This window comes from Heteronotia binoei, chromosome 1 (genome assembly GCF_032191835.1).
Source record: "Heteronotia binoei isolate CCM8104 ecotype False Entrance Well chromosome 1, APGP_CSIRO_Hbin_v1, whole genome shotgun sequence".
Taxonomy (NCBI): Eukaryota; Metazoa; Chordata; class Lepidosauria; order Squamata; family Gekkonidae; genus Heteronotia; species Heteronotia binoei.
In genome coordinates this window covers 219,993,172-220,019,536 of record NC_083223.1, presented here as the reverse complement: position 1 = coordinate 220,019,536, position 26,365 = coordinate 219,993,172, and the positions used below count along the sequence as shown (strand labels likewise).

Sequence of the window (26,365 nt, the reverse complement as noted above, 5' to 3'; positions counted from 1 at the left end):
CCTTTTATTTGCCCTTCTTGTTGCTGATCAGGTGCTGTGCTAAACTTTTATATGTAACTGTTTTTTTTTTTAATTCTCTTTCTCTTCTTATTAAACATTTTTTTTTCTGTTGTGAATGCTGGCAGTCAAACTCTGTACCACATAGATCCCGACCGCTTAGACCACGCTGCTTTATGAAGGGGGCCCCGGGGAAGGGGGAAGGCATGCAGTTGGATAAGGTGCCAATCCTCCAGGGGTTCCCCAAAGAAGTGCTGTGGTCTCTGTGATACAGGGTGGCAGAGGACCTTGAGGCCTGGCCTCATAGCTGGAGAGGGGGATTGGGAGTCCTGTTCCTCTCAATCTGAACCCCTAGACTGAGCAGGTGGTGGCAGCGAGCCCAAGTGGCTGGAGGAGAAATAGCTCCCTCCAGGAGTTGGAAACTCAGCAGGGAGTTGACGGGACCGGGTCTGAAGGCAGAATCGGGCCGGTTCCATCACATTTGGTGGCAGCGGTGGGATAAGAACAAACAGAGAACTTGATTGGCCAGGCATTTTTGTTTTTTGATACGTGCAAGCACCCAGAGGAAGCAACAGAGGTTTTGTTTTATTTTCGGGTCAACTGGAATAGGGAAAGTTTAGTTAGTTAGGATGGAGTGTGCTAAGAGACTGGAAATCCTGAAGATGACAAAGCCACAGCTCCAGGAAGAGTTTGCAAAGCAAAAGCTGGAGTGTGACAACATGACTGTAACAGATATGCAAGACCTCCTGTTGGAGCATAATCAGCATGCAGGGGCACCTGCAGAAGTGCCCCCCACCCAGTCAGAAGCAACCTTGCGGCTACAGTTGGAACTGGAGAGAATGCGTATCGAGGTGGACCGAGACCGCAGACGGGAGGAAAGAGAGAGGGATGAAAGACAAGCTGAGATCCGCAGACAGGAGGAAAGAGAGAGGGATGAAAGACAAGCTGAGATCCGCAGACGGGAGGAAAGAGAGAAGGATGAAAGACAAGCTGAGATCCGCAGACGGGAGCAGAAAGAGCAACGTCGCCATGAGCTTGAGGTGCTACGTCTGAAAGCTGAACAAAGCAAAAAGATCAAAGTCACCCCCAAAGACTTTGCAGTGTACAAAGAGGGAGAAGACCCCTCCATATACCTCTCCAACTTTGAGAAGGCAGCCAAACAGTGGGGGATTGCAGAGGAAGACTATATGTCTTACCTTTGTAGCATCCTGACTGGAGAACTTTCAGCCATCTATCACAGCATGCTTATGGAAGATGGGGGGATAACTTTTGCAGCCTATAAAGCCACTGTATTTAAAAGGTTTAAGCTGGGGGCAGACCACTTCCGAAAGCAGTTCAGGGGTTTAGCCCCACAAGAATGTAAATCCTATTCTGAATTTGGGGTAAAGCTAGGTGATCTTGGGAGGAGATGGGTAGAGGAAGAAAAAGCCCAGGATTTTAAGGCTTTGTTTCAATTGTTGATTTTAGACCAGTTCTACTTCAGACTTCCCAAAGAGTTGAAATGCCTGGTAAAAGATAGGAAACCTAAAACCATTACAGAGGCCTCAGAGCTGGCGGACGAGCTGGTGAAGAACAGAGAGGGGTTGACCTGGATCCCTTCCCAGTTGGGAAGGGGACAAAAGGGGTCCCTAAGGGGTGGGAAGGAACAACCGTCACCAAAAAGGGAAGGGAAACCTGCCCAGGAAGAGGGTAGGAAATCCCCTGATTTGACTAATCAGGATCGGCCCCAGATTCGAACGTGCTACAGCTGTGGCCGGGCTGGACACCTACGGTCGGCCTGCCCAGAGCTGCAAGCTGAAACCCCCAAACCCACAACAAAAGCACCAGTCACTCCAAAGGTGAAGGAGGACTATGTGGCCGTGGTAAGCCATGAATGTCTTTTCACCAGAATGGAGCCTGCAGAGGCCTGGAGTGATTTTGTTGAACCAGTAAGGCTTAAGGACCGGTTGGTTTTGGGATATGCTGACACGGGCTCTTCAGTCACCCTTGTGAGGGCAGATCTGGTGTCAGAAGCTGACATTGTCCCTGATATGGCATTCAGAATCAAGGGGGTTCTGGGACCACCCGCCACGATTCCTGTGGCCCGGATGCCAGTGGAATGGCGAGGATCAGCAGGTCTTATGGAGGTTGGGGTAATGAAGGAGTAGACAGTTCCAGTTTTACTGGGCCGGGATTTGTTGGTTGGCCAGTACTCCATCAATGCTGTAACCCGCAGCCAAACCCTCAGAGGAAAGTGGGAGGAGGAAGACAACTTTAGGGAAGCCACCTCACCACCAACCAGGGAGGGGAAAATAGCCCAGGAGGGGGAGGACCAGCCTGTCTCAAGCCCTGCAGGAGGGTGTGCCCAATGGGAAGAGGGGTGCCAATTTCCCCAAGGGCAGCAGGATGCTGTGGAGCCTTCCAGGCAGGAAGGAGCTCAGTTGGTTGACACTGAAAAACCAACTGAGGGGGCGGAGAACCCAAACCAAACTCTGGCTGAGTGTCCCGGGAATAGTGGGACTATGGGTGGCTTGGAGGAGCTTAGGGCGGAGAGTCTGGGGGAACCAGAAACTTTCCTGTCAGAGATCCAAAGTGACCCTAGTCTGGGACCGCTGCGTAAGGTAGTAAGGGACCAGGAAGTGGAGTTCTCAGAAGCTCTGAGTGAACAAGTGGTATGGAAGCAGGGTCGCTTATATAGGCTCTGGTTGCCACCTGGTAGACGAGTGACTTGGGAAGCAGTTCAACAGCTTGTGGTTCCCAGGAAATACAGGCTGAAGCTCTTGGAGCTGGCACATGACATACCGTGTGCTGGACACCTAGGGATTAACAAGACCAGAGAGAGGCTTTTGTTAAATTTTTACTGGCCGAAGCTGGCTCAGGATGTGAGGGACTACTGCAAGTCATGTCCAACCTGCCAAAAGGTGGACAAAAGTGGGTGCAAAGCACGAGCGCCTTTGCAGTCCCTTCCTATCATGGGAGAGGCATTCCAAAGGGTAGGAATCGACATTGTGGGCCTGTTCCCAAAACCCACTCAGAGAGGCAAACGGTTTATATTAACTATTGTGGACCACGCAACCAGGTACCCAGAAGCAGTGCCTCTAGCCTCCACTGAGGCTCCAGTAGTAGCAGAAGCCCTGATCAAGGTGTTCTGTCAACTGGGGTTCCCTGCTGAAATTCTGACAGACAGGGGGCGTAACTTTCTGTCAGAACTAATGGAGTGTTTGTGGAAATGCTGTGGAGTGAAACATCTGAAAACCACAGCCTACCATCCTCAGTCAAATGGGTTAACGGAGAGGTTTAATGGGACTTTGAAAGGAATGCTAAGAGCCTATGTTGATACTCATCCCCAAGACTGGGATGAAAAATTGCCGCAATTATTATTTGCTTATAGGGAGGTACCCCAGGAATCCACCGGGTTCTCTCCTTTTGAACTTATGTTTGGCAGAAGGGTCAGGGGACCCCTAGATTTGGTCAAGGAGAGATGAGAGGAGAAAATCCCAAAGGCCAAGATGTCAGTAGTGGACTATGTGTTGTCCTTCAGGGAACGACTGCAAGAGATGATGGATCTGGTGAGGGAGAACCTGCTCAAAGCTCAAAGCAATCAGAACAGTTGGTATAACAAAACAGCCAGATCCCGAACTTTTGAAATAGGGGATAGGGTGATGGTTTTCCTGCCACTGCGCACTAATAAACTAAAAGCTGCATGGGACGGTCCCCATGTAATTGCAGACCAATTGGACGATGTCACATATGCAGTGTCTATGGAGAGGTCTGGGCAAAAGACTAAAGTGGTGCATGTGAATATGCTAAAGTCCTTCTTAGAGAGGCCCATGGTGCTGCATATAACCAGACAGGAAGGAAACCTTGAGATGATAGATGATGACCCATTGGATGTTCTAGCCTATTTTTCAGAACCGGTTCAGTGGGAAGAGTTGTTGTGGTCTGAAACTATATCTGGGCCGGACAAAGAAAAGATCCTTGTGGTTTTACACCAGTTTAAAGATATTTTCAAGAAAGAGCCAGGAAGAACAGGCCTGGCACGACATGGGATTGACACAGGTACTCATGGGCCTATCAGGTGCCCCCCTTACAGAGTCAACGGTAAGGTGTTGGCAGATATCCGGAGGGAAGTCCAGGAGATGCTGAGGATGGGAGTCATCCAACCCTCAGTAAGTTCATGGGCAGCTCCAGTGGTGTTGGTAGCCAAACCAGATGGCTCAATTAGGTTTTGTGTGGACTACCAAAAATTAAACAGCATCACAAAACCAGATGCATATCCTATGCCCAGAATAGATACCCTGCTGGACATACTAGGCTCAGCTAGGGTGATATCTACTGTGGACTTGTGCAAAGGTTACTGGCAAATGGAACTGGAGTCTGAGGCAAGGGCCAAGTCAGCCTTCATCATCCCAGATGGACTGTTTGAATTCAGGGTGATGCCCTTTGGCCTCCGAAATGCTCCCGCATCCTTCCAAAGGTTGGTAAACAACCTGTTAAGTGGCATGTCGGACTACGCTGTAGCTTATATTGATGACATCGCCATTTTTAGTAAGGACTTGGATTCTCACCTTGAACATTTGGTCAAAGTGCTGGAGGCAATCCAGAAAGCAGGCCTCACGATTAAACTGAACAAATGCCAGTTTGGAATGTCAGAGGTGGTGTACCTTGGACATAAGGTGGGGAGTGGGAGAATCACTCCACTGTGGGACAAAGTGGAGGCAATTCAAAAGTGGGAGGCCCCAAAGACGAAGAGGCAGGTCAGGGCCTTCTTGGGACTGGTTAACTATTATAGGCGTTTTGTCCCAGACTTTGGATCCATCGCCGACCCACTGTCCTCTCTCACCAGGAAATATCTACCTGGCAAGGTGGCCTGGACTCCTACCTGTCAGGCGGCTTTTGAGCAGCTGGAGACAGCTCTGGTTTCTATGCCAGTACTCAGAGCTCCGGACTTTGATAAAAGGTTCTTTGTTGCCACCGATGCCTCAGACCATGGGATTGGGGCTGTTTTGATGCAGGACTGGGATGAGACCAAACATCCTGTAGCTTACCTGAGCAGGAAGCTCATTCCTCGAGAAAAGAACCTGTCCTCAGTACAAAAAGAGTGTCTAGCAGTTGTATGGGCGCTAGACAAACTTCGCCCTTATTTGTGAGGACAAGAGTTCACCCTCCTGACTGACCACTCCTCTCTGCAATGGTTACAGACTATGAAGAACACCAATTCTAAATTGCAGAGATGGTCCTGGAGGATTCAGGAGTACAATATGAAGATTGAGCACATTGCTGGACGCCACAATGTGATCGCAGACTTTCTGTCCAGAAAGGATGGTGATGCTTAAGATGTCAGCCTTCATGTCTTAGAGAAATACCTGAATGTTTGTGTAATATTTTGGTTAATAGGTTTCTCCTTGTTTGGTTGGATTCTGCTATGGGGTCACCTCTGTAGGAGGCAACCAAGAATACAAGAACTCACAATACAAGAACTCGTGGGCATTCGATGAAATTGCTGAGCAGACAGGTTAAAACGGATAAAAGGAAGTACTTCTTCACCCAAAGGGTGATTAACATGTGGAATTCACTGCCACAGGAGGTGGTGGCGGCCACAAGTATAGCCACCTTCAAGAAGGGTTTAGATAAAAATATGGAGCACAGGTCCATCAGTGGCTATTAGCCACAGTGTATGTGTGTATATAAAATTTTTTGCCACTGTGTGACACAGAGTGTTGGACTTGACGGGCCGTTGGCCTGATCCAACATGGCTTCTCTTATGTTCTCTTATGTTCTTAACCCCTCCGGCTCAGAATTTAAGGAGGGGGACGTGTGGAGAAACGCCATCTTAGTTGGGAGGGAACATGAAACTGCTAGGCAGGCTTTGGGGCCTAGCCCTCCTTTCATTCCCCCCCCCCTCCCTTCCAGAGCCAAACCAGCAACTCTAGGGGGAAAGCCTCCTAGAGAGGCAGGAAGTTCTTTTGTTTTTTTGAAAAGGGCAGTCCGCAGCTGGTGCTGGAGGAGGAAGGTTGGTAGCCTGGGCTCCTGCCTGTGGGGGTGGCCCCAAGGCAGTCATTCACAAGGTAGGGCCAGTTTACACCAGGGATGAGCAGATGTGTTTAAATCTACCTTTTATTTGCCCTTCTTGTTGCTGATCAGGTGCTGTGCTAAACTTTTATATGTAACTGTTTTTTTTTAATTCTCTTTCTCTTCTTATTAAACATTTTTTTTTCTGTTGTGAATGCTGGCAGTCAAACTCTGTACCACATAGATCCCGACCGCTTAGACCACACTGCTTTATGAAGGGGGCCCCGGGGAAGGGGGAAGGCATGCAGTTGGATAAGGTGCCAATCCTCCAGGGTTTCCCCAAAGAAGTGCTGTGGTCTCTGTGATACCCAAGTACAGGGTGGCAGAGGACCTTGAGGCCTGGCCTCATAGCTGGAGAGGGGGATTGGGAGTCCTGTTCCTCTCAATCTGAACTCCTAGACTGAGCAGGTGGTGGCAGCGAGCCCAAGTGGCCGGAGGAGAAATAGCTCCCTCCAGGAGTTGGAGACTCAGCAGGGAGTTGACGGGACCGGGTCTGAAGGCAGAATCGGGCCGGTTCCGTCACAACCTCCATCCATCCTTATGGGATGTTAAGGGAAAAGGGAAGCTCATTGGGTGCTGAACTAATGGCCAATACTATGTTCTGGGATATCACCACCAACTGCAAGTGCCAAAAGCAGATGAATGGTCCAAAAGTTCCTATAAGTGACGAGCAGTAGAAGACAAAGCCAAAGCTCTTACCATAGAGAACTTTGGTGTAAAATCAGAGACATAAGCTTGACCAGTCAGAGACACTGTTTACCAACCAGCCTCCTTCTCCCTTGCTCAGATACTGGTGCTTTGGTATACAAATCCAGACCATTCAAACCAATTCTAGGCCAACTGTCTTGATGATATCATGAGATTCCACACTCAGCAGCTTCACAACGTTCCAGTCCTCTGACAAGAAACACATTCTGTTGCTAAGGTTTCAGTCTCCTTTGCTCTCTAATGAACCTTTACCTGAGTTTGGCTTGCTATGCTATCTTTACTTGTTGGCGTTATTGGAAAACAAGGTGAAATATTGAGTAGTTGTGATAACATCAGACTTGACCTGTGCTGTGTCAGAACACAGTCCCAGCTTTTCAAGCACACCAGTTCAAGGGTTGCTCTTGCTTCTACATCCTTCATAGTTTCTTGTGATGAAGACATTAGGAAATGACAATGCTTGTCTCTATATTGTGAAAAGCTTCAGTGGCTAAGTGCAGATCAAACTGCAGTTAAAGGAACAAAACACAGCTGAGCCAGTCAGTTAACAACCTCTTTACGCTGTAGATAACCAGAGGCTTCTTTGAATCTCAAGGGCAGGACATGATAGGACAGCCACTCCCTGTGGTCTGAGACTGCTTCTGGTAGCATACTGCCTTTGATGTAAAGATTTCATTTCTAGGCTCTTAGTGATTGAGGCAAAGCTCCACCCCTATCATTGTGGTACAGCTATCCTGGCTGGAAGGTTGAAATACAACTGGCCACAATCAACATTCCCTCTAACCTGCAGAGTCTTGTGAGAAAAAATTCTACTTTGTGAGCGAGTGTTATTAAAGTTGTGAGCTACTGCAAAAATTATTATACTCTGGGGCCATTTTTCCTGAGCTAAGATAAAAATGTGTGAGCTGAAGGCTAAAAATCTGTGAGCTAGCTCATACTAACTCAGCTTAGAGGGAATACTGGCCACAATTCTGTGATTCAGAAATTAGTTTTGGAAACAAAATGGCCTGGATCCAGCAGAGCCTTTTCATGGATGGAAGGATTTGTGACTATGGAGACCAACTTGCCTCCCTCTTCCTGCTGCAGCCCAAAACACCCCTGAAATGTTTCAGGTGAGCTCTTGCAGCAACTTTGGGAGGTGTTTGAAAACAAGGAAGTTGCATCCCACAGGCCGAAATCCTTCCATCTATGGAAACACTCTTCAATGTGTTTAGAAGGATGTAGCCAAAGGCACTCTTTCTGTCAATCTCCCCCACAAGCACCTGTATTTAATCTGTGTCTGCTTTAAAAAACCAACAAAATCTAGTGTGAGAGTGATAAAGATTTTTTTAAAGGCAAAGGTAATGGTCAGTTAACCAAGGCACCTGCTTTAAAAGTCAACTAGGACAGGATGTTTAAATCAGCACAGTGTAGGCCAGGTAGGAAAGATCCTGGGATGAGGTCTCTCATGCTGCAGACATTAAAGTGAGAAAAGGGTGTTACAAGCATACAAGAGTGGATCTATTTTTGTCTGTGAAATGTTAGAGGATGTGGTCCTCTGATGTGGTGGATAGAGTGATAGGGGACTGGCGTGCTGATCATTTGGTGAAGTCAGTAGAGTGAGAATAGGATGGGAAGACCGGTGTTCAAATCCCCACTCAGCCATGGGGTGATATTGGGGGCCAGTCACTCTCTACCTAATTTGCTTCATAATGCTTTTGTGTGAGGGTAAAATGGAAAAGCACAGGAGACAATGTGTGCTGTTCTGAGCTGCTTGGGGGAAAGGCAGCATAAAAATGTCATAAGTAATAATAATGGGTTGGATCTGGCAGCTGGACTCAGGATGCTGTGTCTTCCTCTGGCAGATTCTTCCTCCATCTAAAAAAGTTTATTTCTCCATAGGAAGGCTTCATACTTTGCTGAATGGAGTGCTAGGATCTAACAAAATGTCTCTGATAGTAAAAGTACTTTCTGAACATTTATGGCAAAATTAGGATTACTAGGAGAAAATTAAAATGCCATCCATTTAACAAAGGCTTAATGCTATTTTATTTACTTCCATGTCATGAAAAAATTAGCTGCTGATTTCTACATATTTAACCTCTGCTAAAGAGACAGGACATTTTTCTCCAGGCTTGTTGGCAACCTTAGTAGGACCTGATGTAAGAGTTGTGGCTCTGGAGCCAAGTAGCGAGGCATGGGTAGTGGCACACAGACACACCAAGGTGTGTTACTAGAAAGCATAGATGAAATTATGATCACACTGGGTACAAAGGCATCCTTGATAGACCAATCCTTTTTACATTTCTAGCCTTGCTTAAAAAATTGATACTGATTCCTAGATTATATGAGCGATCAGGCATATTGACAATCTACAAAGGGCTCTTAGCAACATTTGTCTCAACTGCTGTGGTAACTGGGAAATTATGATGTCATTGCAGAGTAGAATTTTGTTACATCACCATGGCATTTTAGGAGACGGAGTCTGGCTTGTGTTTGAACAGTGCGAGTTTGCTTCAAAGTGGAGCTGCTGGTTTCAGCTACTCTACATTGGGCAGATGGAGAAGTAGAGGCTTCTGCCTTGGAAACCACTATTGACATCCATATTCTTCCTATGACTAAATCTGCTATGGTAAGAAATTCTAGCACATTTTTCTGTTTCATGTGGAGCACAGAACAAAGCATTTGGAAGTCTCTGAGGAGATCTTGAAGCATCTTCATTGCTTGTGGCACTCATATTACTTCCCAAATGAGTGGTGAGCCTGAGGTAAGAAAATTTTTTAAATTCTTAGGGCAGGAACACACGAAGCTGCCTAATATTGAGTGGGAAAATTGGTCTATCAAGATTTGAGTCTTCTACTCTGACTTGCCCTGGCTGGCTCTCCAAGGTCTCAGAACGAGAGGTCTTTGACATCACCCTTATTACTTCAAAAAAGTAATAACTTTTTCATTACTTGAAAAAGTCTGGGATCTTCCACATGCAATACAGATGCTCTACCACTGAGCCATAATGTGTCTTATTGATTAGCCAAAGCCTAAATCTTTGACTTCTCATCAACGTCAAACATTCTCACTGGAGGTTTTTTTAAAGTCCATCTTTTAATTTGCAAGTTTGTTCCCACAGCCTTATTGCATTGTTAATTATCATCATTTTATTATGATTTTTAATTGTAAACTTTTTTGGGTAGCAATTTGGTTTTTAAAAGTGTTGCATACATTTGAAAAATGGCATTAATTTTACTTCAAACAATGAGCCTTGCAACCTTCTGTGTCAGCTTTACCATATCTTTGGTTCCTTCCTAGAAAGATATCTGTTGGTTGTTGCATTTGTTCTTAAATACTGGCCTTTTCCTTCCTTTTGCAGGAAACACCAAGAGATCCCCATTCATCATCCGATTTTTTTATCTTTGACACAGAGTCTGTGCATCACACAGACAAAGAAATTCAAGCAGATCTAGATCCCCTCAGTAACTTGGAGGAGTCTGAATTCTCTTCTCAAGGAGGTGCTGCAGAGTTCCAGGAGATGGAAGCAGGGATTGAATTTGAGGGGACTGCATTTGCTGTGCAGATCACTCCCCTCAAAGACATCAAAAATCATAGGGAGAAGATGGTAAGTAGCAATGAAGGCAGCATGCAGAAGGCAGAGGTTGCCATTTTTGCTCTGGGAGCAGAACAATTAAACATCAAGTTTAATGGCAATGTTGGTCTATGGACTCTTTCTCAGGAAACAAATCTTTAGTTCCACTACATGGACAGCAAAGGCAGTGAGGGTTCTGAACTATGTCCACATAAGCCACAAAAGAATCCATAAATCTTTCGGGGCCACAAAACTCTATTTTTGTCTTTCCTGTAATAGAGAAACATCACTACTGCTCTGAAGCTGTTGAGCTGGATGACCCCCCCCCCACAAAAAAACAAAAAAAACAAATAAAAAAAGACATTGGCAATGCTGTGGTTTTTGAGCAGACGGTGTGGTTTTGAAGGCAAAAATAGATAGTTTTGCCCAAAAACGAGTGTTGCAGGCAACATCACTGATGTGATGATGTAATTTCATTGTGATGTCCCACCCACCCCTGGAATGCTCCCCAAATCCCTCTACCATCACAGCAAGGGGACCTGGCACCCCTACCTGTTTCTTACAGCCCTGAACAACTTTGTGTCATTTGTAAACTTAGCCACTTCACCACTTATTAATGAACAAGTTTAAAAGCACTGGTCCCAATACTGAGCCCTGCAGTACTACCCTCTACTGTGAAAACTGCCCATTTGTATTCACTCTCTGTTTCCTGTTATTTAACCAGTTTTTAATCCACAAGAGGACTTGTCCTCTTATCCCATGACTACTGAGTTTACTTAGGAATCTTTGATGAGGAACTGTATCCAAAGCTTTCTGGAAGTCTAGGTAAACAACATCTATTGGGTCATGTGTTCATATGCTTGTTCACCCCCTCAGAGAACTCTAAAAGGTTAGTGAGACCAAATCTTACCTTATATAATCCATGCTGATTATTCCTCAATAGCCTTTGTTCATCAGTGAGCCTAATAATTATAATACCAGATTCTACCAATTTACCCAGTGTCGACATTAGACTGACTGGTCGGTAATTTCCTGGCTCTCCTCTGGACCTTTTTTTTTTTTTTTTTGAAAGATGGGGGTTACATTACCTACCTTCCAGTCCTCAGGAATGGAGGCAGATTTTAAAGACAGATAAAGTGAAGTTATCCTTCTTACCTTTTACTGCTTCCATTGCTTTGTTTGTTAACCATGCAGGCCTTTTAAAAGACCTATTTGTACTTTTTCTTACCTGCATTTCATCTGAACATCTACAATTGTAGTTTTACACAGTCACCAAGCTTTCCAAAGGGATTTGATCTTTCTTACCTTTCAGTTTCTTCTTCACAAATCCCCTCATTTGAGAGATGCTGCCCCTTCTAAATTTAAAAGTGGTTGTGTTGGTCTTTTTGGGCAACTCCTTATTTACATTAATCTTGAACTTAATAACATTATGGTCACTATTCCCAGCTATGCTATCGCATTTACACCTTTCACCAGGTCTTGGGCATTACTTAGGACCAAGTCCAGGATGAAAGTATTCTAGAAACCCAACCTTTTCCTCCTGACTTGAACACATATTGACCCAAACAATGTGTGAGTACTTGAAATCACCTATTACTGCACATTCATTTCATTTAGCTGCTTTCCTTCATTCTTTTGCTATTTTTAAATCATCTTTTAACCTTTGATCTGGTGGGTGACAACAAACTCCCAGAGTTAATCTTCCTTTTGGGCACAGTATTTCCACCCATAGTGTTTCTGTAAGAAAATCTGTTTCTTTTACAGTCTCAGAATTACTGGACCGTATACCCATTCTGACATACAGAGCCACTCCACCTCTGTCCCTTCCCTCCATATCCTTCTGATATAATTTATATCCAGGAATCACTATATCCCACTGATTTTCCTCATCCCACCAAGTTTCTGAGATGCACATAATGTCTATGTTCTCCTCTGACACTAAGCATTCCAGCTTCCCAATTTTACCTTGGAAACTTCTACTGGCATTTGTATATACTAAACATCTATAATTTCCCAGACATGTTGGGCCTGCAATCTTCCTCCTATGGCCTCCAGACCAGGGGTGTCAAACTCATGTTAAGAGGGCCAGATCTGACATAAATGGGAATTTGTGGGGCCGGGCCATGCATGTCATAAAATGTATTGTGAGGTAATAGAGATATAAACTTTATAAAGAACACAAACATAATTAAGGACATTATGTTTTAACTTAATATACAAACATGCTTAAAACTCTTGCAATATTTTTTTTTAAATGGAAAGATGGGTGAACAATGGGATTTGGCAATGCAATTTTTTAAATAAAACATCAAGAAAAAGCACAAGGATTACAGCAGAAACTAAACATATAAAATACTCTTGAGCCTGGGAAAACAATGAAATGGCATTACAGGCTTCTCCCCCTGCCCCCAGGTCCACTCAGACTGGCAGCGGTTCTCCAATGTAATATCTCCTTTGGCTGTGGGTTCCCAAGTTAGAATACTCACTAGGCACCAGTTCTCAAGTCCACTGAGCAGAGACAAGCTGGCTTGAAGCATCAACCTTCTATTTGCAAGGACACAACTTCAAGAAGCATGAGCTTCAGCTGGGCTATAGGAATGCTGAAGACACAAAGTTGTAAGGAAAACATGGAATGGATTTTCCATAAAGGTTTCTCGACCCTATCTATCTGGGCACAGAGACCTTAATGGAAAATCCATTTCAGATTTTCTTTGCTGCTTTGTTTCCTGCTGCACCCAGACAAGGCAGAAAGAGTAGGAACTTCAGCAGCTTTGGAGCTTCAAAGAGTAAGGCCGGGGTGGGGGAGAGAAAAGAGCCCAGCGGGCCTGATTAAAGCCCTGAGCAGGCTGGTTCTGGCCCACAGGAAGATCATTTGACACCCCTCCGCTAGACCTTGCCAGGCAGTCAACATTGTTTGTCACCCTCTCAGTGGCCAGCCCTATTCCATTTCCCTGTAGAACAGTAACAGCTACCCCTTCATCTCTTGAGATAAGCCATCCTGATCCAGAGACATTTCATATCCCATTGGCTTTCCCTCAAGATTTAGTTTAAAAACGGCTCTGCCACCTTTTTGATTTTTAATACCAGCAGCCTGGTTCTTTCTTGGAACAAATGGAGGCCCCCTCTTTTGTACAGCTCCTGCTTGTTCAAAAAAGCACTCCAGTGCCTAGCAAACTTAAACCTTTCCTCCCTCCTCCATTGACTAATCCGTGCACTGAGACTCCTAATTTGTGCCTGTCTAGCTGGCCCTGCATGTGAAACAGGCAACACTTCTGAGAAGGCTACCTTGGAGGTCCTGACCTTGAGACTTCTGCCTAGCAGGCTAAACTTTTCCTCCAGGACCACACAACTACATTTCCCCACATCATTGGTGCCAACATATACCACTTGCTTCTCCCCAGCACTGTCTACCATCCTATCTAGACCACATGCAATGTCTGCTACCTTTGCACCAGGCAGGCAAGTCACCTTAAGAACATAAGAGAAGCCATGTTGGATCAGGCCAATGGCCCACCCAGTACAACACTTTTTCTAGGGATGTAGAAAGAATAGTGCCCTGGCTTCCTCTCCCTACTGCTGAACTCGTATGCCTGCTAAACTCACCTGTTTATTCCCTTGTGCCAGACACATCGTCACTGAAGCTGAGACACTTCATCACTGGAGTGGGCCTACTACCTGGCAGAGGTAGTAATTAATTAATGCAATCTAATAGAGCAAACAGATTTTCCACTTCCAAATGGCTAGCAGAATAAGATGCTAATTAAAACTGATTAAAACCATGCCAACAATTTTAGTAGAACTACCAAATACCTCTTGGGGAGGATTCAAAACCTATTCCTGAAAAGACCATCCTTATGGTAGATATCACCCAAACCTCTTGAAATGAAGGTCTATGGAGCAAGGTTGAATGTGGTGGAATGAAGGGCAATCTCTTCTTCTGTCCTTTTTTGTTTCAGGATCCCACAAGGGACCCCCCAGCTTCTTCATACATTCCAGATTATGTGATGGAAACCTTAGACAATAAGAATCAAGCAGAGCGGCTCAGCACCCAAAGAGGGACCAGTGGTTTACCTCCAGAAACATATTCCAGGATCGCTGAGATCAGCAATTTAGAGGGAATGGGTCAGCTGACTAGTAGGCAGATCACAGCAGTTGACCTTGACCTGAAGAAGATAAAGTTGGATAATGCACTGACCAGAATGAGGTATAGGCTTGAAGATAATGAAAAGAGGCGGCAGCACGAGGAAAAAATGGAACGGATGCGTCACCAGGCAGTTTCTCGATCAGTAAGTTAAGGGAAACCTAATTGAGAGGTACAACAGTTCTGTAAAAACAGCAGCCAGAGTGTGCATTGAACACATGAAGGTGCCTCATACCAAGTCAGACCTGGTCTTTGGCCTATTAAGGTCAGTGTTGTCTACTCTTACTGGTAGCAACTCTCCAGAGTTTCCAGTCAAAGTTTTTCACATCACCCACCACTACCTAACCCTACTTGGCAATGTCAAGGACTGAATGTAGGACCTTCTGTTTGCAAGTCAGATGCTCTTTCACTGAGCCATGGCCCTTATCCTAGCCAGGCTAACCTGTAGCCTCTTTCACACAACTGCAACTGATGGTTTCAAATGATAAAGCAGTCAATGACTTAATTTACTTATACCTTGATACAATATAGCCTACAACCTATGGCAGGTCTTATACTGCTTTAACTGACATGACTTCCTCTTGACAGCCGTAAGATCTGTAATTTGATGAGATGCTGAGAATCCTCCATTAGTAACAACACCCTCACAGATCAACAGTTTCCTGAAGTAAACGACTGTGAAACAATTTATGCCTATGAAGCCTGAAAACACTTATGGGCATTTGAAGCAGACTTTAGATTTATGAAAACTAGGCAATGGACAGCTTTAAACATCTAGGGGGAGCTGCTACCAGAGAAGGCCAAAGGCTCTCAGTGCCTAGGGAGGCTGCCATTTTGTGGTTATTGTTGCTGCTTCTGAACACTCTTCAAGGGCAGCCCCAAATATAGTGCATTGCAATAGTCCAATCTATATGTAACCCCCTCAAAAAGCAACTTTTTATTTTTTAGCGCATTACAAGCAGGAAACCCACAAGGGCTCATTTTCTCCTGTGTCATCTACTCTTTCATCTTTCCTGGGAGTTCTGTAACTTCTCCCCTTTTCCTGCTTCCTTCTCTTCCTCCAACCAACCTGCCAACCTCCCTTTATCTGCTCCCCATCCTTTGGCAGCCACTCAGTGGGAAAAACCTGGCCAAGCTGCATGGTGGTTAGCAGGCCAGGTCCAGCTGCATTGCGGCTGGTGCTGGGCTCAGTTGCATATCATAGTGGCTGGCACCAGCACTGGGCCAGGCCTGGGTAGATGGGGGCTGGTGCTGGCACCAGGCCAGACCCAGTTAAGAGGTGGCTACCTGGGCCAGACTCAGTTGCATGGTGACTGGTGCTGCCCCAGTTGTGCCATGCAGGGCTGGACCTAGACTGGCACCCTAGGCAAGACTAACTTCTGGACCTCCCCCCCCCCCCACACTGATAACATCACTAAGTCGCATGGGGGCACCAAATTCAGCACCCTCAAAAGACTGGGGCCCTAGACAATCACTTCGTTTGCCTAGTGGCAGGGCTGGCCCTGGTGCCATCTGCGGCTGTCAGGCTGGGGTCAGGCTGGGTTAAGTAGTGTAGGTCTTTGGTGGTTGCTGTTATCCCCAGTAACTCTTTGTTCATCAGGTGACATGATGGGGCCAGGACCTTTTCCAGGGTTATTGGTCTCTAAATCCACCTCCCCCCCACCTCCCCATGGCTTTGCTTTACAGAAACCAAGGCTTAGAAGGCTCAGTAGTATTCCTATAGTTGCCTAGCAACCTTCAAATTGGCAACTGAAAGCTCAGTGGGCATTCTTTTGTTGAAGTTCATATTACTTTGGGGAGTTTTAATTCTGCTCCCCCCCCACCCGTATTGTTCTTTTTGATTTCAGATTGTTCAGCAAATTTGGGGCTTCCTTTGAGTCATAGAGAAATTCCCCCTATCTGCCCCTAGCTCAATTTTGTAGACCTATTAATCCACACTTAGCTGCCTGGTTCAGAATTAGATATATATGATGCTGCTCAACATATGATCAGCCACAAATGGAAGAGAAAAAACATTTTATTTTGCCTGAAACAGCACTAAATCTTGGTCCAGGGGCATCCCTGCAATCCTGACAAACACATGGTGGTAGATTGACTATCAGAGATACTTCTGCCCCTTCTCTGGAATTGTCTATGCAGCTACATTCTGCTTGTAGACTATATCAGTGTTTGGGGCTGTACAGTGTATTTTCCTCTTGCAGAAGATGTTTTGGCCAGAATGGATAGTGTCACAAGGATGATAGCAGTTCTGCCTCTTTGTAGAAATCATCCTTCATGTATGGTTGACTCGGGAACAAAGAGGTCATGGTTCTTCTGCTGCAAGAGGAAATATTGTGAGCGTATGTGGGGGGAGATACATGGAAATGGGAAGACATATTGTGGACTTACTTACGTCTCTTCCAATCCCGCCAAACATTTCTGTTTGATGCAGTTTGCCCAAACATCTTCTTGTTTGATTGACTATGTCCACCAGAATTTAGTCTAACTTTGGTCAAAATGTGCTGGGTTTTTGTGGTAAAATTCATGGAAAGAAATAGAGTTTTGAATGTATCTGAATTTGTACAATACTTCCCAAAGTATTGTTGAAGTGTGCACATGTGGCAATCTTGTTGCAGCTAAGCAGGCCTGGCGCACGGCTTTTTTTGAGCAGGAATGCACAGGAATGCAGTTCTGGCTGGCATTGCATCAAGGGGTGTGGCCTAATATGCAAATAAGTTCCTGATGGGCTTTTTCTACAAAAAACCCTGGCAAAACAATGCTGATGTCAAGGTGTGTGGCCTAATATGCAAATGAGTTTCTGTTGGGCTCTTTCCACAAAAAAGCCCTGGCAAAATGATTATGTCAGGGGGTGTGGCCTAATATGCAAATCAGTCCCTGCTGGGTTTTTTCTACAAAAAAGCCCTGGTCTGACCAATGGCTTGGAGACCCCTTGGGAACCTTAAATAGCTTGCATACTATGATGAAAGAAAGAGGGTTTATAAAAGTCATAAATAATCTTAAAACAACCCAAAGCCACAGAATTCGAAGCATCTTTAAATTCACAGAAATGAATGAAAGTTAAGCCCATTTTGCTTCCTCTGGACTCTGACTCAAACAGAGCAGCTGCATTTCTTATCAAGTGTTTCCTTCTCCTTTCACCTGCAGATTGGACAAGAGCTCCATGAACTACTCCAGCCGCAGAACCAGTATGCCCTATTTTTTTTCTGCTTCATCTTTATCCATGTTATTTACACTGCCAGGGAGCTGGCTTTCTATTTTATTGCAAAGCACCACATATTCTGCTTTGTCATTGTGATGTATTTCATTGTCAAGAAGACTGCCCTTGGTTTCAGAAACAAGAAGAAATAGCCAGGAAACAACCAACAGACTCTAGACGGTGAAGAAAAAGAGAACCAAAAACTGCTTCCTAAAGTCTCCCGCTTCACAGGCCTATCTTTCCTCCTCTTAACTATTTCCCTCTTACAATGTAGGCAATGAAAACACAATTTTAGATGTGGCTGTCTAAGGGTCTTACTGTTTCCTCTTTTAAATGCTGCCCTTCAATATTGTTTGCCATTATTCCCTTGCAGAATAATGAGCCTGCCACATTAATAAAATGATGGGGAATTTTAAAAAATCTGATTGTGTTTTTGATTTATGAACATTTGAACCTGCCTTCATCTGAGTCAGACAGTTGGTTTATCTGTAGCAAGATCTACTCTGATCAACAAGAGCACAACAAAGAGCCTACACAAAGGAGGGTCTACCCAACATCTTTCCCTGAGATCCTTTAGGTGGAGAGATGCTAGGGGTAAGTCTGCATGCAAGGAGGTACTCCACCACTAAGGCCCAGTTCTACATTTATTTGAAAGTCAAAAGGGGGAGATTATGGCAAGGCTTTCTAATCCTGTGTATATGTGTGTTTTTCTACTAGATGAATTCCTATCTATGCAACACTTTTGGAGAGCCAGTTTGGTGTAGTGGTTAAGTGCATGGAATCTTATCTGGGAGAACTGGGTGTGATTCCCCACTCCTCCACTTACAGCTGTTGAAATGGCCTTGGGTCAGCCATAGCTCTTGCAGAGCTGTCCTTGAAAGGGCAGCTTCTGGGAGAGCTCTCTCAGCCCCACTCACCTCACAGAGTGTCTGTTGTCGGGGAGTAAAGGAGATTGTGAGCCACTCTGAGCTTCAGAGTAGGGGGCAGGATATAAATCCAATATCTTCTGTCTTCTTTTCAGAATGTGAATTGACATCACTAGAGGTGAAAGAGTGTCTTGTCTGCTAGAGGCTGAAAGGGTCTGCCATGGCAGGGTGGGAGGTTATTTTAGCAGCCATTTTCTCTCTCCCTCACTGCCCTCCTCCACTTTCTTGAACTCTATTAAGTATGCTGTCCTGTGGTGCTTCTCCCAAGAGGACCTTTCTTTGCCTGTGCTGGAACAGACAATATATTATGCAGAGGATTTAAGGCAAGTTGGAATGCTCTGGGTACCATTTCTTTGTTTACTTACTTATTTTATAGTCCGTCTTTCTCACTGAGACTCAAGGCAGATGATTAGATTTTAAAAAATGCAATAAAACAGTATGATACATGTCTGAGCCTGCCTTGGCAGGGAGGGTGGGATATAAATTAAAATTTATTATTATTATTATGTAGCTGATGCAATAAAAGTGGATCACAACATGAGAGCACAACACAATGAAAACAGTATAATACCATTATCCCATTTTCACCTGTAGTAAAATGATCGTTGCAGTTTTTGGTATCGATGAGAGAAATATGTGTGTACACAATGGGAAACAACTCTCAGAAATAACACATCTCTTGGGCCAGATCATCCCCATGGCAGCCCTCAATTACTAGCAGCTGAATATAGGAAAGTATTCTGTGAAAGGAAAAGGAAAGGTCCCCTGTGCAAGCACCAGTCGTTTTTCGACTGGGGTGATGCTGCTTCCATGTTTTCACAGCAGACCTTTTACGCGGTGGTTTGTCATAGCCTTCCCCGGTCATTACACTCTCCCCTCAGCAAGCTGGGTACTCATTTTACCGACCTCGAAAGGATGGAAGGCTGAGTCAACCTGGAGCTGGCTACCTGAACCAGCTTCTGCTGGAATCAAACTCAGGTCTTGAGCAGAGGGTTCCGACTGCAGTACTGCGGCTTTACCACTCTGCACCATGGGGCTCATGACATTCTGTGAAAGGCCATGTGAAAATCCTGTCTCCGATGTCTGATCTATTAAATGATTTGCACATGCATTGCTCAAGTCATGATTGCTCAAGCTAACCACTGACAAACATGTATGTGTGTATGATAAGGTTGCCAGGTCTATGCTGGAAAATACCTGGAGACTTTGAGATTGGATCTGGGAGAGAGTGGGTTTGGGGAGGGGTCTCAGCGGGGTACAATGCCATACAGCCCACCCTTCAAGGCAGCCATTTTCTCCAGGGGAGCTGAGCTCTGCTGGCTGGAGATCAGTTGTAAAAGCGGGAGATCCTCAGGCCCCACCTGTAGGCTGGCAGCCCTAGTGTATGACGTCTAATCAATTGACACTGAACATAAAATCTATTTAGATTGATTTAAGTGTATGAGAATTTAAGAATACAAGGGAGAAATACAAGTATTCAGGATATTGAGGGCTGGAAATTTGGTGCCTAGATCAGTTTCAGCTGCAGTTTTGGGCTATTAATAATAGCTACTTTAATATCAGTCTTTTCTTCAACATTCTCCAATACAGATTGAAAGATAAGACTAGGGTTGATATTTCTTTAAGCACTTTCATTTCCTTCTTAGAAACATATTAAAATACAGGAGGGGAGAAAATCCCTCGCAAATCTTTGCCATCCCTGGGTAGTTGTTTTCCCTTTATGCAAGACCAGGTAGTAAAAACATTCCCCCGATCATCACTGGGCAAGGTCTGCCTGCAAATGTATTAGTAGGCAGAAGGATTGCCTCCTATCTGTCAAAAAACTCCACCCCTTAGAAGCCAGAGGCAGCTGCAGCAGCAGCACTTTAAGGAAGCCTGAGAGGGAAGGCAGTTGGGCTATAAGGAGCAGACCAGACGCTGCTCTCCAAGAAGGGGGGCGGGAGAATTTGCTGCTGCTGGAGAATTTCTCAGGCTCAGAATGTGGAGGTGAGTTGCACAGCACTTTATTTGGGATAAAGGGTAAAGAGAGAAGCATTGGGGGCATCCTAGCCTAGCACCTTGTGAATTGGTGTAGCATAGTGGATCAGGAGGACTGGAGCTGGAAAGTGCTCAGTTCAAAAGTCCTTTCTGCCATGAACTCACTAAGTGGCCTGGAGCAAGCTGATGTTTTCTTGACCTCAGTCAACCATCTGTAATGTGAACACATTAACAGTGGCTTACCTTATAGGGCTGCTGTAAAAAAATTCTGTATGTAAAGAGGTGACATCTACTGTTTGAGTAGGAATACTGGCTAAATCTTGGCTGTCAACCTTGATTTGGGCTTAGTTGACCAAGGCTACCTTCTCCTTGGGTCTGCTTGAAACGCTCTGAGTTTCTGCTTTTTTATGGATAGAGACTGTTTGCAGTTACAGCTAGGCAGAAAATCAACAGGTGAAGCTTTTCTAGGCAAGGGGATGAAAATATGAGTAATGCTTTACCTGGTGAATTTTTGCCTCTCGTGTAGTGATAAGAGGCACAGAGCCTCTGTCTGCAAAAATGGTATATCTACAGAGGGCAGCTGAACATTCTAACTAGGCCCTCTTCTGGCATTCATGAGTCATTACACAAATTTTATCACTGAGCACACAGAAGAATACGGGGGGAGATCATTTGTACAACCAGATGTACACCACCTTCCTCTGGATTCTGTACCCTCCATTTTTACAAATTATGGATTGTGTGTATGTTAGATACTTGCTGCTCCCTGCACAAACAGGATCTTGAAGGTGTAGAGGTCAGAAGGGGGGCCAGAATTGTGCTCAGAACATGTATCTTAAAATACCTATGTGTGTATCTTAAAATACCTATGTGCATATGTGTTTAAAAATAGGTTAATTACTGTTTTGAATATTTTAATCCATTGAATGACTTGTTAATAACTTTATAAGAGAAAATATTTTCAGTCAGTTTCTTGTTTAGAAAAATGCCTTTAGTGTCTTGTCAGTCGAGTGTTTTACATAATGGTTTTGTGCTCTTGGCTAAATTATTCACAGGTATCCAGCTTGCATTAAAAACAGCCTACAGTGCATATTTTATTGATGTTGAATAGAGTCACACATTAATTATTTTTCTGGATTGACCCATTCATGCCTTTATTCCTGGTTTAAAAACAAGGGAGTTGAGGTGGGTGGGCTTTGGCAGGTCAGACCAGGTAGCCTAGGAGCTCGTTCCTCAAAGATTGCTGCCTTTTTTTCTAGTGAGAAAAACTGCACTGGGGGCAGAACCCTATTTCTACTCAAATGCAGAACATGCCTACTTTGAGAAATTACTTCTTAATTATACCTATTGTTAAGTATAGTGCTGTCATCCACAAACAGGTAAGACACACACACTCCTTTCCCCCTAAGCAAAATGAGAGGCTGGTGTGGTGTAGTGACCAGAGTATGAGACTAGTAATTGAAGGATCTGGATTTAACGCCTTACTCTGCCATGGGAATAATTTTGAGTTTAATCAAGTCATTGTGAGAATATAACAAGGGCTTTTAAACCATGCATGCTGTCCAGAACTTCTAGGAGGATGAGTGGGACAAAATTTATAAGGAGGCTTGTGTCTTTGGCATGCATAACTCCATTCAACTGGTTTTATAACACTAATATTCTGTGTGGAGTAAACAGCACTGGCTATAGTCATGTAGGTACTTCTGAAGCACAATCCCATGGTCTGAAACACATGTGGGGAGAACAGTAGCATGTGTGCATGGACTCAACCAGTAGGAAAGTAATATATGAGCAAAGAAAAGAGACCTGAGGGTACATATAAGTAGTTAAATTCTTGTTATAATACAGGCAAAGCACTGGCAACAACAGTGGAAGTACATCTGGGCATTGCTTCATATTCAGTGTTGTGGGTAGGGTTGCCAATCCCCAGGTGGGGGCAGGGGATCCCCCGGTTTGGAGACCCTCCCCCCGCTTCAGGGTCATCAGAAAGCGGGGGGAGGGGAGGGAAATGTCTGCTGGGAACTCTATTATTCCCTGTGGAGATTTATTCCCATAGAAAATCATGGAGAATTGATCTGCGGGCATCTGGGGCTTTGGAGGTGCTGTTTTTTGAGGTAGAGGCATCAAATTTTCAGTACAGCATCTAGTGCCTCTCCCCAAAATACCCCCCAAGTTTCAAAAGTATTGGACCAGGGGGTCCAATGCTATGAGCCCCAAAAGAAGGTGCCCCTATCCTTCATTATTTCCTATGGAAGGAAGGCATTGAAAGGGTGTGCCGTCCCTTTAAATGTGATGGCCAGAACTCCCTTTGGAGTTCAATTATGCTTGGCACAGCCTTGATCTTGGCTCCACCCCTAATGTCTCCTGGCTCCACCCCCGAAGTCCCCAGATATTTCTTGAATTGGACTTGGCAACCCTAGTTGTGGGATCCAACAAGGAGTTTAGAAAATGTCCCTGGAAAAGGCATGTACTTTCCTCAGACAATGTCTGTGCATTTCATACTTGCTGCAAAAATAAATAAATAAAATTAAAACTGTAGGGTATTAGTCCCTTTTCTACAGGCTTGCCAACATACAGGTGGGGCCTGGAGATCTCCAGGAATTCAAACTCATCTCCAGGGGACAGAGATCAGTGTCCCTGGAGAAAATGGCTGCTTTGGAGGGTGGACTCTTTGGAATTATACCCCACTGAGGCTCCATTCCTCCTCAAACCCCTCCCTGCACAGGCTCCACCCTCAAAATCTCCAGGTGTTCCCCAACCCAGAACTGGAACCCTGTTTTTCCAGAACAGTGTGAAGGTTAGAGGATTGGACCTAGACTGGGGAGGAGGCCTGGGTTCACAGTCCTGCTTTATTTGACAAGAGAGAACCAGGAGAATCATTGTGACTCACAGGTAGCAGGTGCTGGGAAAACATTCTCTGCTTCCTGAAGAACTGCTGCCAGTGTAGATACTACTGAGTTAGATGAAGTATTGGACTGATTTAGTATGTGGCAGCTCTATTACATGGTCTACTGCAGGATATGCTCATAACATCACCTGATGAGCAAAAATCTGATGCTGTTCTATAGTGGAGAGAGCTTTGCTCTAAGACAAGGGTGACCAAACTTGCTTAACGTAAGAGCCACATAGAATACACATAAGATTTTGAGAACTGCAAGACATGAACATCAAAGGAAGGAAGGAATATAGATGGAGGGGAGGGGAGAGGTGGAAAGAAAGCAACTTTAAGTGAATTCTCCAAGCTGCCAGCTGGCTTGAAGAAGTTATTTAAAAAGATAAATGCCTTCCCCAAGCCAGCTGGCAGGGTGGGTCGGTGGGGACTTTGAAAGTCACACAATCTGTGTGAAAGAGTTTGTCCATCCCTGCTCTAGGATAATGGAGACTGGAGTTCATATTATGAAGCTTAATGGGTGACGTTTCTGTAACCTATGGAGTTTATGGGGAAAAAGTGCCAAATAATGATGTATATATATATTTATTAAAGAACTGAGGGAAAAGTTCACATCTATGACAGTGTGATCCCACCTAGTGACACTTGCAGTTTTGAGGAGAGCAACAAAACCAAGTTCAGAAAAACATTGTACTGAAACATTGTACAGAAATTAAATATATACAACAATCATAATTCAGGCCTGTTGATTTTTTGGGCGGGAGACTTGGGATCTCAGTCCTTCTGACTCTTGTTCAACCAGTCTTTCTTGAGGAAAGATGCTCCACATCAAGCTGTGCCTCTTCGCTCGGATGCTCTCTCTGTTCTCCACAGAAGCTTATGGTGTCCCTAGAACAAAATATAAATATTCACAGCAAGGAGTGCTTCTGTGGTGAGAGTGCTCCTTCCTGTACTTCAGGCCTTCTAGTCTAGAAGGGAAATTGTGCTTTTATTTCCTTATAGGGAAAAGCCCTACTCTGTAGCTCCCTCTAGTGGTGTCAGGGTTGCACTTAGACCAATTGCTTTCTCTCGGCCTATCATACCTCATAGGTTTGTTGTGAAGACAAAACTGAGGTGGGGGGCATGTATGCTGGCCTTGACTCCTTGGAGGAAGAGTGCTGCAAAATTGGATAGATAGAAAAGCTCTGAGAGAATCCTTCTGAAAAATACCAACTGATACCTCTTTACCACAAGATGGCAGTGCTTCACTGCATAAATTCAGTGTCCCCAACATAATTTGTTTGTGTTTTCTCCATAATCATTTTTCTGAAGGAAACCAATAGCCAGCAAGCAGATATATAATATATTTATACTGACCTTTTCCCTTATTATTTAAAATATCAAACTAGGTCTCGAAATAGCCACGGGATAATTTTATACTAATAGTTATTTGTATACATGGTGCTTAAAAATTAGCATAAGTGAAAAGGGTAGGGTCCTTCTCCTAGGAGCTTACAATTTACATTTTGGCAGCTGGAACAGCAATAAAAGCATCTAAGGAAAGAGAAGCTACAAGGTTTCATAGGTCAAAACAATTCCCTGTACCAAGGCATGCAGCAATTCTGGGGCCTCTGAGAAAACTTGAGACGAGGGCCCCAGAATTACTTAGGCAGTATGGGGAGGGTGTTCATCTATAGGGTGGTTGGGGGCCTCATGCCCTAAAACTACTCACCTTCCCTGCCTGAGGGAATTGGGTGGGGTATCAGTGGCAATTCAGGTAGCAGGGCTTTGGACAGTGGCTGGAGCAGCTGGTTACAGGGTGATGGGAGCTCACAGCTTGTCCCTCCAATTTAGGTCCTAGGGCAGCTGCCCCATGGCTAAGACAGTCTCCATCCATGTCCTTGGGGTTCAGTTCAGTTGGAGTAGATCACATGAAGCTGTCTTTTACTGAGTCAGACCAGTTATCAATCAAGGTCAACATTGTTTATTCTCTGACAGACAGCAGCTAAAGTTCCCAGAAGGTTTGGAGGAAAATGTCCTGTCCCTTTGACGGAAGCTTAATGTGCGGACATGAACAGTTGAGGAGGTCCGTGGCATGGAGCTAAATGACTTCACCTAGTAAATAAAGGGGCGGGATGTTTTACTCCAGGCTTGCCAGCAACTCTCCATGGCATCCAGTAAAAGTCTTTGGCTTATTTCTGGACCCTTTAAACTGGAGATGCTGAGTATTGAACCTGAGATCTTTCACATACAAAGCCAATGCTCTAATACTGAGCCGCAGCCTCTTTCGCTAAAGGTGAGGCAAGGACAAAGTGGGTTTTATGGAGATAGATCCAAGTGGGCAGCCGTGTTGGTCTGAAGCAGTTGAACAAAGCAGGAGTCAAGTGCACCTTTAAGAACAACCAAGTTTTATTCAGAACGTAAGCTTTCGTGTGTTCTCTAAGCACACTTCATCAGACAAGGGGATCAGGTATAGTGGGCTGAAATACATACAGTTGTTGGTTAAGAGGGCAAACTGGCTGTGATCACATGGTGAAACAGTGTGGCTTGGCCTTTTGGTCTGGATAGCCATAAAAGGTAATAAAGTTTCCTGCCAGTTGGTGTTTCTGCAAATCTAGGTAAATCACAAAAGGACATGTATTTCCTAGTTGTAGTCTACCTAATTTACTTATCAACATCAATCTATACATTATAAACATCATTCTAGTCTGCCATTAGGAAACAAGAATACATAAAATGAAAATGGGTTGAGTATATGTAATGAGATCAGTCAGTTCGCCCTCTTAATCAACAAACTGCATGTATTTCAGCCCACTATACCTGATCCCCTTGTCTGATGAAGTGTGCTTAGAGAGCACATGAAAGCTTACGTTCTGAATAAGACTTGGTTGGTCTTAAAGGTGCAACTTGACTCCGGTTTTATGGAGAGACATAGGATGTGACACTG

At 44.6% G+C, this 26,365-nt stretch overlaps 2 protein-coding genes across 2 annotated transcripts in view; one reads left to right on the top strand and one right to left on the bottom strand.

The window, feature by feature from the left end:
• LOC132577839 (golgin subfamily A member 6-like protein 22) overlaps nucleotides 1–6,803 on the bottom strand; it is a 33,569-nt gene extending 26,766 nt beyond the window's left edge. Inside the window, exon 1 of the mRNA XM_060247576.1 lies at nucleotides 6,748–6,803. Coding sequence (XP_060103559.1) covers nucleotides 6,748–6,750 — 3 coding nt within the window. The 5' untranslated portion in view covers nucleotides 6,751–6,803. The remainder of the gene's footprint in view (nucleotides 1–6,747) is intronic.
• Nucleotides 6,804–9,223: 2,420 nt separating this feature from the next.
• LOC132577932 (uncharacterized) lies at nucleotides 9,224–18,066 on the top strand. The gene is made up of 4 exons (XM_060247725.1): nucleotides 9,224–9,364; nucleotides 10,097–10,342; nucleotides 14,266–14,595; nucleotides 17,595–18,066. The coding sequence occupies exons 1-4, from the start codon at nucleotides 9,347–9,349 to the stop codon at nucleotides 17,796–17,798; spliced, it is 798 nt and encodes a 265-aa protein (XP_060103708.1). The 5' UTR covers nucleotides 9,224–9,346; the 3' UTR covers nucleotides 17,799–18,066.
• The last annotated feature ends 8,299 nt before the right edge of the window (nucleotides 18,067–26,365 follow it).